This window comes from Caretta caretta, chromosome 15 (assembly GCF_965140235.1).
Source record: "Caretta caretta isolate rCarCar2 chromosome 15, rCarCar1.hap1, whole genome shotgun sequence".
Classification (NCBI taxonomy): Eukaryota; Metazoa; Chordata; order Testudines; family Cheloniidae; genus Caretta; species Caretta caretta.
Window position 1 is genome coordinate 28,185,783 of NC_134220.1, and position 11,001 is coordinate 28,196,783.

The 11,001-nt window shown below is 55.1% G+C and overlaps 1 protein-coding gene and 2 long non-coding RNA genes across 13 annotated transcripts in view; 2 read left to right on the forward strand and 1 right to left on the reverse strand.

Moving 5' to 3' along the window:
- Positions 1 to 10,953, reverse strand: part of TMEM116 (transmembrane protein 116) — a 36,290-nt gene extending 25,337 nt beyond the window's left edge. For 4 of the 11 annotated variants that reach the window (XM_048821624.2, XM_048821623.2, XM_048821620.2 and 1 more), the window contains exon 1: positions 10,481 to 10,953. Coding sequence is in view for 4 of the 11 variants with exons in the window: in XM_048821614.2 (XP_048677571.2) it covers positions 1,002 to 1,179 (178 nt within the window). In the remaining 7 variants the exon portion in view is untranslated. Of the gene's footprint in view, positions 1 to 649; positions 824 to 1,001; positions 1,579 to 10,480 lie in introns of those variants that run through there. The other 7 variants (XM_048821614.2, XM_048821621.2, XM_048821618.2 and 4 more) reach the window with 7 other exon arrangements.
- On the forward strand, positions 7 to 6,027 carry LOC125622949 (uncharacterized). The gene is made up of 2 exons (XR_007352861.2): positions 7 to 438; positions 5,692 to 6,027. It is a non-coding gene; the product is annotated as an uncharacterized LOC125622949 (long non-coding RNA).
- LOC125622950 (uncharacterized) overlaps positions 10,611 to 11,001 on the forward strand; it is a 42,191-nt gene continuing 41,800 nt past the window's right edge. The window contains exon 1 of the long non-coding RNA XR_007352862.2: positions 10,611 to 10,708. This is a non-coding gene — a long non-coding RNA (uncharacterized LOC125622950). The remainder of the gene's footprint in view (positions 10,709 to 11,001) is intronic.

Consider the following 11,001-nt stretch of genomic DNA (forward strand, 5'->3'; position numbering starts at 1 on the left):
GGGAAATTTAAAAATGCAGGTGGTAAGTGCAGCTGTAAACATACTCTGCAATCTCATTTTCTGTCTGTAATAAAAAGGACTAAATTGTTGACTAAACTCGACCACAAATACAGGGTGGCAGTGCAAACCCTGAGATGCCTAGGCGAAAACTCAAAGCCATGTTTGTTCCTTAAAACGGAGAGAGCCGCCAGCATTTACCCAAGATTTCTCTTAAGGAGGTTTCCTTTACGGAGAGTTTAGGTTATGTAAGGTGCCCTGGCATCACGGAGGGGCTACGTTAGCTGAATGGATAGCGACAGAGAGAGCAGATGGAAGACGAGAAGGAGGGATTAGAAAGACGGAGAGGGACGAGAAAGACCGATGACAGAGAAGAAGCAGCTCTGCTCTAGCGGAGGTGAAGCCAGAGACCGCGCTCAGCGGGATGGATAGAGATAAGAGGTGAGTGAAGGGTGGACGATTGGATCCGGACAGGGAGATCACTCGGAGGGGCGGCTGGCTGAGCTGACAGGGCCACCCGAGGGGACGGATGGACGGACGGGAGGGGCAGGGACTGGCTGGGGAGATCCGAGCAATGGCTAGCTAGGGAACTAGGGAACTGCTCCCTGGGGGCTCCGGACCCGCAGCCCCCTGGCCTCTCCCGCTCACTCACCTCCTGCCAGTCCCCGTCCAGCCGGGTGACACTGAGCCCGGCCGCCTGCGCTGCGAGGGCCATCGGGCGCCGGCAGCCCCTTCCCCGGGGCGCTGAGCTCTGCGCTCCGGCCGGGAGCCGGCTCCTCCTCCCGGCTCGGCTAGTCCTGCCCCCGGCCGCCGCTGAGCGCCCCCGCCCCGGTGCCGCTGGGCACGGCCGCCCCCCGCCAGCCGGGGCCAGAGCCCCCCGGAGCAGGGATGGGGCGGGGGGTGAAGGGGGAAAGCCAAAAGGAGGGAGGGCGGAGAAGGGACGGGGCAGAAGCAGGCTCCGCTCCGACTTTACCCTGCCCCTGCCTGCCTCGCAGGGACCCTACCCCTCGCTTCGTCCTCTGGCAAAACTGCCCCTGAACCCAGCGCCCCGGCAAGCTCCGCATCACATCCTGGCTCCGGCCGAGCAGCGTGCGCGGTCCTGGCCAGCCCCGCGGCAGCCCGCTCAGTCCCCGGGGGAAATGCTGTCTGTCTGCCGAGAGAAGGGGAATCGCCTCTTAACATACGCAGCCCTCGGTTGTACTGCTCATGAACCTGTCACTGCAGTAGCCAGCTCCCTTTGGATGTGTCTGTATAAACTCTCCTCTTCTCAGTGGCTATTGCTTGGAGGGCGCTCCCTCGCACCTTCTTCTTGTTTCCATTTCCCTCCCCTTCCTCAACTCTCTGGGGGCCCCGATGACGCCTGTTGTTCTTCAGCCTGCATTATTCAAGGAAGGCTTCATGAAGAGGTGGCTGCCTGCATCTTGCTCGGAAAATGGGCAGGATCAGGACCATCGCGTCACAAAGGCACCGCGGTCACTAAGCAGACTGAGCCCCTCAGTGCAGTTCAAGTTGATGGGAAGCCAGGAGATGTCATTGGCAGGCTCTAGAAACTGCACTAGGGGAGAAACCAAAACAGAGCATAGGGTGGAAAAATGCTACTGGAATTGAATCTACTCTGGGAGCAGCATGACTGTTGAGAGCTCTGGGGAGAAGAAGAGGTTAAAATCCAAGCAGGCTGCTTTACTCCGCTGACTAAAAGGAATGATGATAATGGGGTGGAAAGTTCCTCCTAAGAAATTGGAAATGATGGGAGCTTCAGCTTGTGGAAGTTCTTCTGAACTGGGAGATGAGAGGGGTTGCTAGAAATGCATCTAATTGGGCTCCTTAAATTGTAAGCACCTTGGGGCAGGTTTCAGAGTAGCAGCCTTGTTAGTCTGTATCCCCCAAAAGAACAGGAGTACTTGTGGCACCTCAGAAACTAACAAATTTATTTGAGCATAAGCTTTAGTGAACTACAGCTCACTTCATCGGTTGATAGATTTCCACAAGTACTCCTTTTCTTTTTGCGGATACAGACTAACAGGACTGCTACTCTGAAACCTGTCATTATGCAAGGCACTGAATTTAGCCATATAGAGTGGAAATCTATCAACCGATGAAGTGAGCTGTAGCTCACAAAAGTTTATGCTCAAATTTGTTAGTCTCTAAGGTGCCACAAGTCCTCCTTTTCTTTTTGGGGCAGTGTGTTTTCCTATGTGTCTAGCACAATGGGCTCCTGAGCTGGACTGGAATCTCCTGACATTCCTGAAATATGAATAGTAAATAAGTGATAACTCAGGACATCAGGACATCCCTGGTCATCAGCGTGGTGGCTTAGGCCCAACTCAGGATAACTGCTACTGGGAATAAGGCAACTAACTACCTTTGAGGTTCTGGGCCTCAGTGCTTCCACAGCTCCCAATTTTCTTTATGGCAGCCTGAGTCAATCTGAAGCAAGGCTGACCTGACCAGCACTTCCCCCAAACCATGAATTAGATTTTGTCTCACTTGGTTTAAATCCTCCTTCTACCACAGGACAAGCGGCATTTACGACCATTTCCAGGGCTGTTTACATTTTACACCTTCTTTATAGGACTGCTGTACTAACAAGTCAGTCATCCCTGGTTTGGGGGATGAGCGCATAATGCGAGGTGAACGTGTGAACCGAAGACCGTGTGGCGGCCCTACAAATGTCCTGGATGGGGACATGGGCCAAGAAGGCAGCCGATGAGGCCTGCGCCCGAGTCGAGTGTGCCCTCACAATGGGTGGCGGGGGACACCCGCCAGCTCATAACAGGAACAGATGCACGAAGTGATCCGATTGGAAAGCCGCTGAGTGGAAATCGTCTGGCCCCTCGAGTGCTCAGCTGAGGCGACAAACAGTTGCGAGGACTTTCTGAACAGCTTGGTCCGCTTGAGGTAGAAAGCCAGAGCCCGCCGGACATTGAGCGTGTGGAGACGGCGCTCCTCACTGGATGCATGGGGCTTGGCACAGAGGACAGCTAGAAAAATGCCCTGCCCTGGTAGGTGGAGACCACCTTCGGGAGGAACGCGGGGTGTGGGTGGAGCTGGACCTTGTCCTTATGAAAGACCGAGTATGGCAGCTCGGCGGTCAGGGCCCTGAGCGCCGAGACTCGCCTGGCCGACATGATTGCAACCAGAAAGGCCACCTTCCACAAGAGGTGAGACCCGCCAACACCAGGTTTAGGTCCCACTGCGGGACCGGGGGTCTAGAATATGGAAAAAGACGGTCCAAACCCTTAAGGAACCGGCCACTCATGGCATAGGAAAATACCATGTGCCCTGCACTGGCGGATGGAAGGCCGATATGGCTGCCAGGTGCACCTTGACTGACGAGGGCGCCAGGCCCTGGGCCCTCAGGTGGAGGAGGTAATCAAGAATAAGCTGGATCAGGCGGCCACCGGGGAGACACCCTGGTCCACCGCCCACCTAGAAAACCAGGACCACTTCGCCAAATAAGTGCGGCAAGTGGAGGGCCGTCTACTTTTGAGAAGGATGTGCTGAACCTGTTCTGAGCACGTCCTTTCCTCTCCGCCTAACCACTGAGCAGCCACGCCATAAGGTGAAGAGCCGCTAGGTTGGAATGGAGGAGGCGGCCCTGGTCCTGAGAGAGCAGGTCTTGGTGAAGCAGCAATGGCCATGGCGGAGCTACTGCCAGGCCCATGAGGGTTCCGTACCAATGCTGCCTGGGCCACGCCGGGGCAACCAAGAGGACCCGGGCCTTGTCCGTCTTTATCTTCTCCAGGACCCTGCTGATTGGAGGGAGCAGGGGAAAGGCGTAGAGAAGCCAGCCTGATCAGGACAGGAGAAAGGCATCGGAGATAGCGCCCCTCCCCAGGACGCCCCTGGAGCAGAATCGGGGGCATCGTCGGTTCTGCCGAGTTGTGAATAGGTCCCCCTGGGGAGTTCCCCACCTTCAGAAGAGCCAGTGGGCCACTGCTCAAGCGATCCGCCCTCTCATTCCGGACGCCCGGTAGGTGGAAGGCCTTCAGGTGGATGTTGTGGGCTATACAGAAGTCCCACAGCCTGAGGGCTTCGTGGCAGAGGATTGGGCCCTGCCTTGCCTGTTGATATAGAACATCGAGGCCATGTTGTCCGTGAGGACCCTGTCTATCTTGCCCTCCGGGTGCGAGTGGAAGGCCACACATGCCAGCCACACCGCCCTGAGCTCCTGGACGTTTAACTGTAGGGTCAGGTCTTGAGCCGACCACAGGCCTTGGATCTGAAAGTTCCCCACATGGGCCCCCCAACCCAGGTCCGATGCATCGGACACCAGCTCCAACGATGGGGCCCTGTCCCTGAACAGGACCCCTCGGAGCTTGTTGTTTGGAGTGGACCACCACCGTAGGGAGGTGATCACAGAGTCTGGCATGGTGAGGACCTTGTTCATCCTGTCTGTGGCCTGGGAGAACTTTGAGGCCAACCAGAGCTGGAGGGGCCTCATCCTGAGTCTGGCATGATGGACCATGTACGTGCACGCCGACATGTGACTCAAGAGTTGCAGGCAAACCCCGGCTGTTGTCACTGGGAACCTTGTGACCAAGTCGATGAGACCTTTCAGGGTCTCGAATCTGTCTGGCGGGAGAGAGGCCCTGGCCGACACTGTGTCCAGAAGCACCCCGATAAACTCTATGCATTGGACCAGAACTAACGTGGACTTGGTGTAGTTTACCAACAGGCCCAAGGCGGTGCAGGTGGACAGGAGGAGCGCCATTTGATCCCTCACCTGTGACCGGGAGGTACCCTTGACAAGCCAATCGTCCAAATAGGGAAATATCTGGACCCCGCACCGTCTGAGGTAGGCCGCTACCACCGCCATACACTTTGTAAACACCCTGGGGGCAGTGGACAGACCAAACGGAAGGACCGTGAATTAGTAATGATTCTGTCCCACCATGAAACGGAGGAAGTGCCTGTGCCCCTCAAATACATGGATGTGGAAGTACGCGTCCTGCAGATCGAGGGCAACGTACCAGTCCCCGGGATACAGGGAGGGGATGATGGAGGCCAGGGAGACCATGCGGAACTTGAGTTTCACCATGTACTGGTTCAGACCTCGCAGGTCCAGGATGGGCCTGAGCCCCCCTTTGGCCTTCGGGATAAGGAAATAATGGGAGTAATACCCCTTGCCCATGAACTCCTTGGGCACTGTCTCGATCGTTCCTAGTCCTAGGAGCTGCCCCACCTCATGCTCAAGCAGAGCTTCCTGCGAGGGATCCCCCAAGAGGGACGGGGGCGGAGGGTGGTTGGGCTGGGAGGAGGTAAACTGGAGGATGTAACTCCAGGAGATGGTGTTGAGGACCCATTGATCCGAGGTTAGCTGCGACCATTCCGGGAGGAAAGCACACAACCGGTTGGAGAAGGGGAGCTTTATTGGGGGTAGATCCCTGGTGAGGACTAGCGGGGTGCCTCCGAGCGTCCCGTCAAAAACACCTTTTCCCCGCCTGCTTGCCCTTGGAGGACTCAGGCTGGGGGCAGGTCGAGACTGCCTCTGAGGGCGACTCTTATAGTCCTACTGCTTCTTATGGGCGGCCTCATACTTCAGGAGGGCGGCCTGGGCTGGAGTCTACTGCGGTTTGAACTTTTTTTTGAACTTGGTTTTGCCGGAGCCAGGACATAGAGGCCCAGAGTCTGGAGGGTCGTGCGGGAGTCTTTCATGCCATGCAGCCTTGTATCTGTTTCCTCCCCAAACAGAGCCTTCCCATCAAACGGGAGATCCTGTGTGGAGGACTGTGCCTCGCTGGACAGCCCAGAGAGCAGGAGCCATGACGCCCGTCTCATGGACACCGCGCAGGCCATTGATCATGCGGCCATGTCTGCAGCATCCAAGGCTGCCTGCAGGGACGCCCTGGTGGCCACTGCCCCTTCCTCCACTAGCGCCTTGAACTCCTTTTTATCGCGCTCCTGGAGGGAGTCCTCAGACTTGGGCAGGGAGCCCTACAGATTGAATTTGTACTGGCCCAGGAAAGCCTGATGGTTTGCAACTCGTAACTGGAAGCTCGAAGACGAATAAATTTTCCTTCCAAAAGAGTCCAGTCTCCGAGAGTCTTTGTTCTTTGGGGTTGGGGCTGGCTGACCCTGCCATTCCCTGTGGTTGACCGACTTGACCACTGGGGAGTTGGGCGCCGGGTGGGTATACAAGTACTCATGCCCTTTAGCGGGTACAAAGTACTTGCATTCCGCCTTTTTAGAGATGGGGGCCAATGAGGCCGGTGTTTGCCACAGGGCATTTGAAATCTTAGCCACCCCTTCACGGAGAGGCAAGGCCACCCTACCCGGTGCCGATGGGGACAACGCGTTAAACAGGGAGTCTGAGGACTCCTCCATCTCCTCTGCTTGGAGGTAGAGGCTTGCTGCCACCCTCTTTAAGAGTTCTTGGTGGGCCCTGAAGTCGTCCTGCGGGGCGGAGGGGATGGGGCCACAATCGCCTCCTCCGGGCGGGGCAAAGAGGCCGGTGCAGTGCTCTGGGTGTCAGCCGGTACTGGAGGGTCCACCACCTGATCGGACTTTGGGCACGGTCCAGAGGACGTACGTCCCACCGACACCTTTCTCGGGGGTCTGGAGAGGGAGGCTGATGGTGCTTCCGAAGCTCTGGCCACCGAGCGAGCTCCTACCAGGGGCTGCGCCAGAGGCCACAGAGCCCACTGGTAACCATTGGCACCGGCGGGGCCGGCTGTTCGGGTTGGCTGGCCTGGCCCTTCGAAGGACGGCTACGAATAGAGACCGGGCTGGCGTAAGATCTGCTGCTGTCTCTGGACCAGGAGGAGTGGCGGTGCCAGGATCTACGACGGCCATGGGACCGTGATCTCGATGTGGAGGACCGATACCGATGGTCAACAGCTGCTCTGCGAACGGCCTCGACGGGCGGACCTACGATGGTGAGACGCCGGCAATCAACGCCCGGGGCTGCGATGTCTTGGTGGAGACTCGGAGCGGGAGTCCGAGTGGGAACGGTGTCGACGATTGTGCCGTGACCAACTGCGGTACCCCCTCCGAGACGAGGACTGTTGGCGATGCCCGCTGTGGTCCTGTCAATATTCGCTCCTTGAGGAAAAGCGGTGCAGAGTCTCCCAGCCGGATGGGACTCAGCCAGACAGTCTGGTCGGCGTCGAGGGCAATCCATATGGACTCTGCCCCAAGCAGTCACTGGGCTGTGAACAGCATCGGGAACATTCCCTCGATTGAGACCGGTACTGGGCCGGAGGCGACTGCGGAGATCCCAGCGGCGGCTTGCCTCTGGAGCATGGGGTCGACATCGGCGGTGCTCCGGGCACCAGCATGGACATAACGTCCCAGGCCGCCCGGAGGGCTTCAGGTGTGGATGGCATCCGGATATCCGGAGAGGCCTGTTCTGAATGTGAGTCGGAGGCCTGGGGCCTGGTGGGGATCAAGGACTGCCCGACATAGGCCTAGACTCTGTCCCAGACTTCCCTCGGTGCCGCTGCAAAGAGGGAGTCTTCCTGGCCCTCTTGGCATGCCCTGTGGACAGGGAGCGGTGCCGACTGGTCGATGGCACCAGAGAGTCGCCACGTACTGACGCTGTGGTGCCGGGTACCGGTTTGGAGTGGCATGCCGGAGTCGGGGTCAGCGCCGACTCCATCAGGATGGCCCGGAGCCTAATGTCCCTTTCTCTTTTGGTCCGAGGCTTAAAGAACTTGCAAATCTTACACCTTTCGCTGATAGCTAAACAGCTAACTAACTACAGGTACTAACACTGAATGAACAAACAGTTCTGGGGACGAGCTACAGCAAAGCTGGAGCAGAGTAGTTCCAATGCACCTTCACTGGAGGCAAGAAGGAACTGAGGGTGGGGGGGGAGCGCGCAGCTCCCCTTATACCGTGCCAGACAAGCGCCACTCCAGGAGTTGCGGGGGGCGCTCCCCCTCATGAGTACCGCTAGAGAAAAAACTTCCGGCACCGGTGCATGTGGCGAGCATGCACACCTATTGTGGAATACACATGAGCAATCTCTCGAAGAAGAAACATTATGATAAACGAGGATGGAGGGTGATCATAAAATTACCAATAGAAAGATTCCAGATCCCATTACCAATATTCTGAGTCATCTTTCCTCTACATTTAGCGATCTGAGTTTATCAGATTCTATCATCCAATGATAACATAGTCAATAACATCAGATCCTATTTATTGGACCAATTTTCCTTTCCCAAGATAGAACAGGCATAATTTATGCTAAAGGAGGGGGGTCGGTTACTAGCCAGGCAAAGAAAATTCCAGCTATTAAAAAAAAAAAGAAATGTAAATGAGACTTGTAGTTGCAGATATCACAGCTAAAAAGAAAGCTTTTGTTGACCATGAAGTGTTTATATAAGTCAGAACTCAAGAATGATAATGCTTTATTGCACATGTGGAAAGTTATGATTAATTTTCCACAAGTGAGTCACTGCAAAACTTTTAAACAAATCACGATCTGTGTTCCCAATCATGTTGAAGGTTACTAATGCTGAAGTAACATTTAAAAAATTACCATTTACTTTTCACTGTTTATGCTGTTTGATCAGTTTTTGCATTTCACTCAGTAGTCAGTTTTAGTCAGTGGCTTTCATGACCTAACAGAGTATTGCAGTGTTTGGGCTGCAAACAATACAAGAGGAAGTTGAAATCCAAAACAAACAGTTTTAAAATTTCAAATCCTTTTTTAGAGAAAAATGAGGAATCTCCAGTAAGGTAAGGATGGTTATGGAGGGGACATTTACTAGAAGTCTTGGGAATTTGCAAATACTACTGACAAACACATATTTAAACACATAGATACACACTGACACTCATACACCCAATCATTGGCTGTGATACCATGGTGATGGGTGCATAAAGACAGGCAGAGAGATATGCTCCTCTTGAGAGACTCAATTCACCAATGCAATAATCCATTGTATTTAAATTGCAGATAAAGACTAAATAATGCACAAACTATTGGGGCAGTACTCCTGGCCAATATCCTTTATAAAAGGCAATAGAAAGGATGATGTCTAGGCTTAATGCACTAACAGAGTGTTCACTATACAGCTGATGGTCACTTCGGGTTTATGCTGGAGACCAGCTACAGTTGGCTTACGGAGATGAATACATGTCTTGTGGGACTCAGAGGAAATGAATGAACCAGTGTCTACCCTATCATTAGAGGTGGAAAAGCCACTAGAGGAAAACGGGGCTATCTGTCATTTGTACTCACTCAGTTTGAGCTCTGGGACAATTTAATAAAACCTTTTACTTTATTCCTTTGGCGAAAGTTCAAGTGACTCATTTTTCCTGGCCCTTTGTATTATAGGGAGTTGCTAGACAGGAGTGTCCTTTGTCTCCATTATTGTTCGTTACATAAGTAGAGTTTTCAGGGATGATATCACGGAATCAAAATAACATGAAAAGAATGCAAATTGGACAGGTGGCCATAAGATTCTGCTATATGCTGAGGGATCATCCAAAGAGATAAAGGTATCAGACACTACAGGTTTTGGGGGTACTATTTAGGATCACTGAACACAGGTACAGGTGAGGCATGGTGCTTGGGTGGCTGGTTCTTGCTCACATGCTCAGGATCTAACTGACTGCCATACATGGGGCTGGAGAGCAATTTCCCTCAGTTCAGACTGGCAGTGATTCAGGGAGGGGGTTGCCTTTCTCTGCAGTGTGTGAGTACAGGTCACTTGCCAGGTATATCTTACGTAATCATTTCCTTGCCATTGCAGGAGCCTCAACCACTGGTGCACCTTGATCCCTCCTGTTCACTGCCTGTGGCAGACAATGGTCTAGTCTCCAGTGGGATGTAATACTTTGGTCTGATTTTGGTTGTTGGGTTTAGTGTGTGGCCTGTGAAATACAGGAGGTCAAACTATTTGATCTAGTGATCCCTTCTGGCCTTAAATTCTAGGATTCCCAGGGCCTTGATCCTCACTCACATGCCTCTCTATTCCACGTGTTTCATTCAATTCCATGCATTTCCTTTGACTGTCCTGGGCCTGTTTTTAACTGTTATTGTAAAACAAATTGGGCCCTAGCGGTGTAGGCTCCTTTTACAATATACACTCTTCGTACGGCTCTCCCCCTTGTGCCTTCTTTGTGTAGTGACCGTGAGAATGGTCTACCAGGGGCATAGGCCCAGACCCACACAGGTACTTGGGCTCCTAACTTCCACTGAAGTCCTTGGAGGCTCTGGGCCACAGGGCCCTCCCCGCTGAAACCAAAAGCACTTAACAAATTGGTCAAATTGGTATTTTCATCAAAAACTTTGTGGCTAGTGACAATCCCCCTGGCCGGCGTACTCTAAGCTGGAGAAACAACACAACCAGGTCCCCCTCTGCAGGCTTGAGTGGGTTCCTTTAAGAATTCTGCACAACACCAGCCTCATGGCCAGCCGCCTTGAGCGTGGGTCACCCATTACACAGCTACACCCAAAAGCCCCTGCTTAGCTTCCCTACGCGCCACTGCTCCCCCAGGCGAGCCCCTCCCAACCCCTTTCCGTTACCTCCTCGTTAGTCCCGCCCTCGCTGGCGTCACGCGCTGGGAGGGTCTCGCAGACGCTCGTGCACGCGGCAGCCACAGGGTGGGCGGGGTGGAAAGAGCGCGCGCGCGGAGCCGTTGGCGCGCGCGCCTCAGCCTGGGCGGTCCGAGGAGGTGGCCGGCGGGGCGGCTCGGCTCGGCTCCCGCGGGGCCGGGCGAGTCGCCCCGGCCGCCCTGCAGCGGGCAGCACTAGGTAGGGGGCTCCCGGGGCCGGACGATGGGGTGAGAGCGGGACCCTCGGGCAGCGGTTCCCGGTCAGGCCCCCGAGATCAGCCGTGGGGGCTCCCGCCCCGAGGGAGGGAGGCAGGCGGCGGGGCCAGGGCCGGTGTTTGGACGAGACGCTGAGGCGATGCGCTGGGCGGAGCCCGGGATGGGGTTACGCCCCTTCCCCTCCCCGGGCTCGCGACCCCCAGGCGTTTGCCGGGCCGCGCGCATGCGCCAGTCTCCCGCGCGCTCGGCGGTCCTAGGGCTGCAGCCCTGGGACTG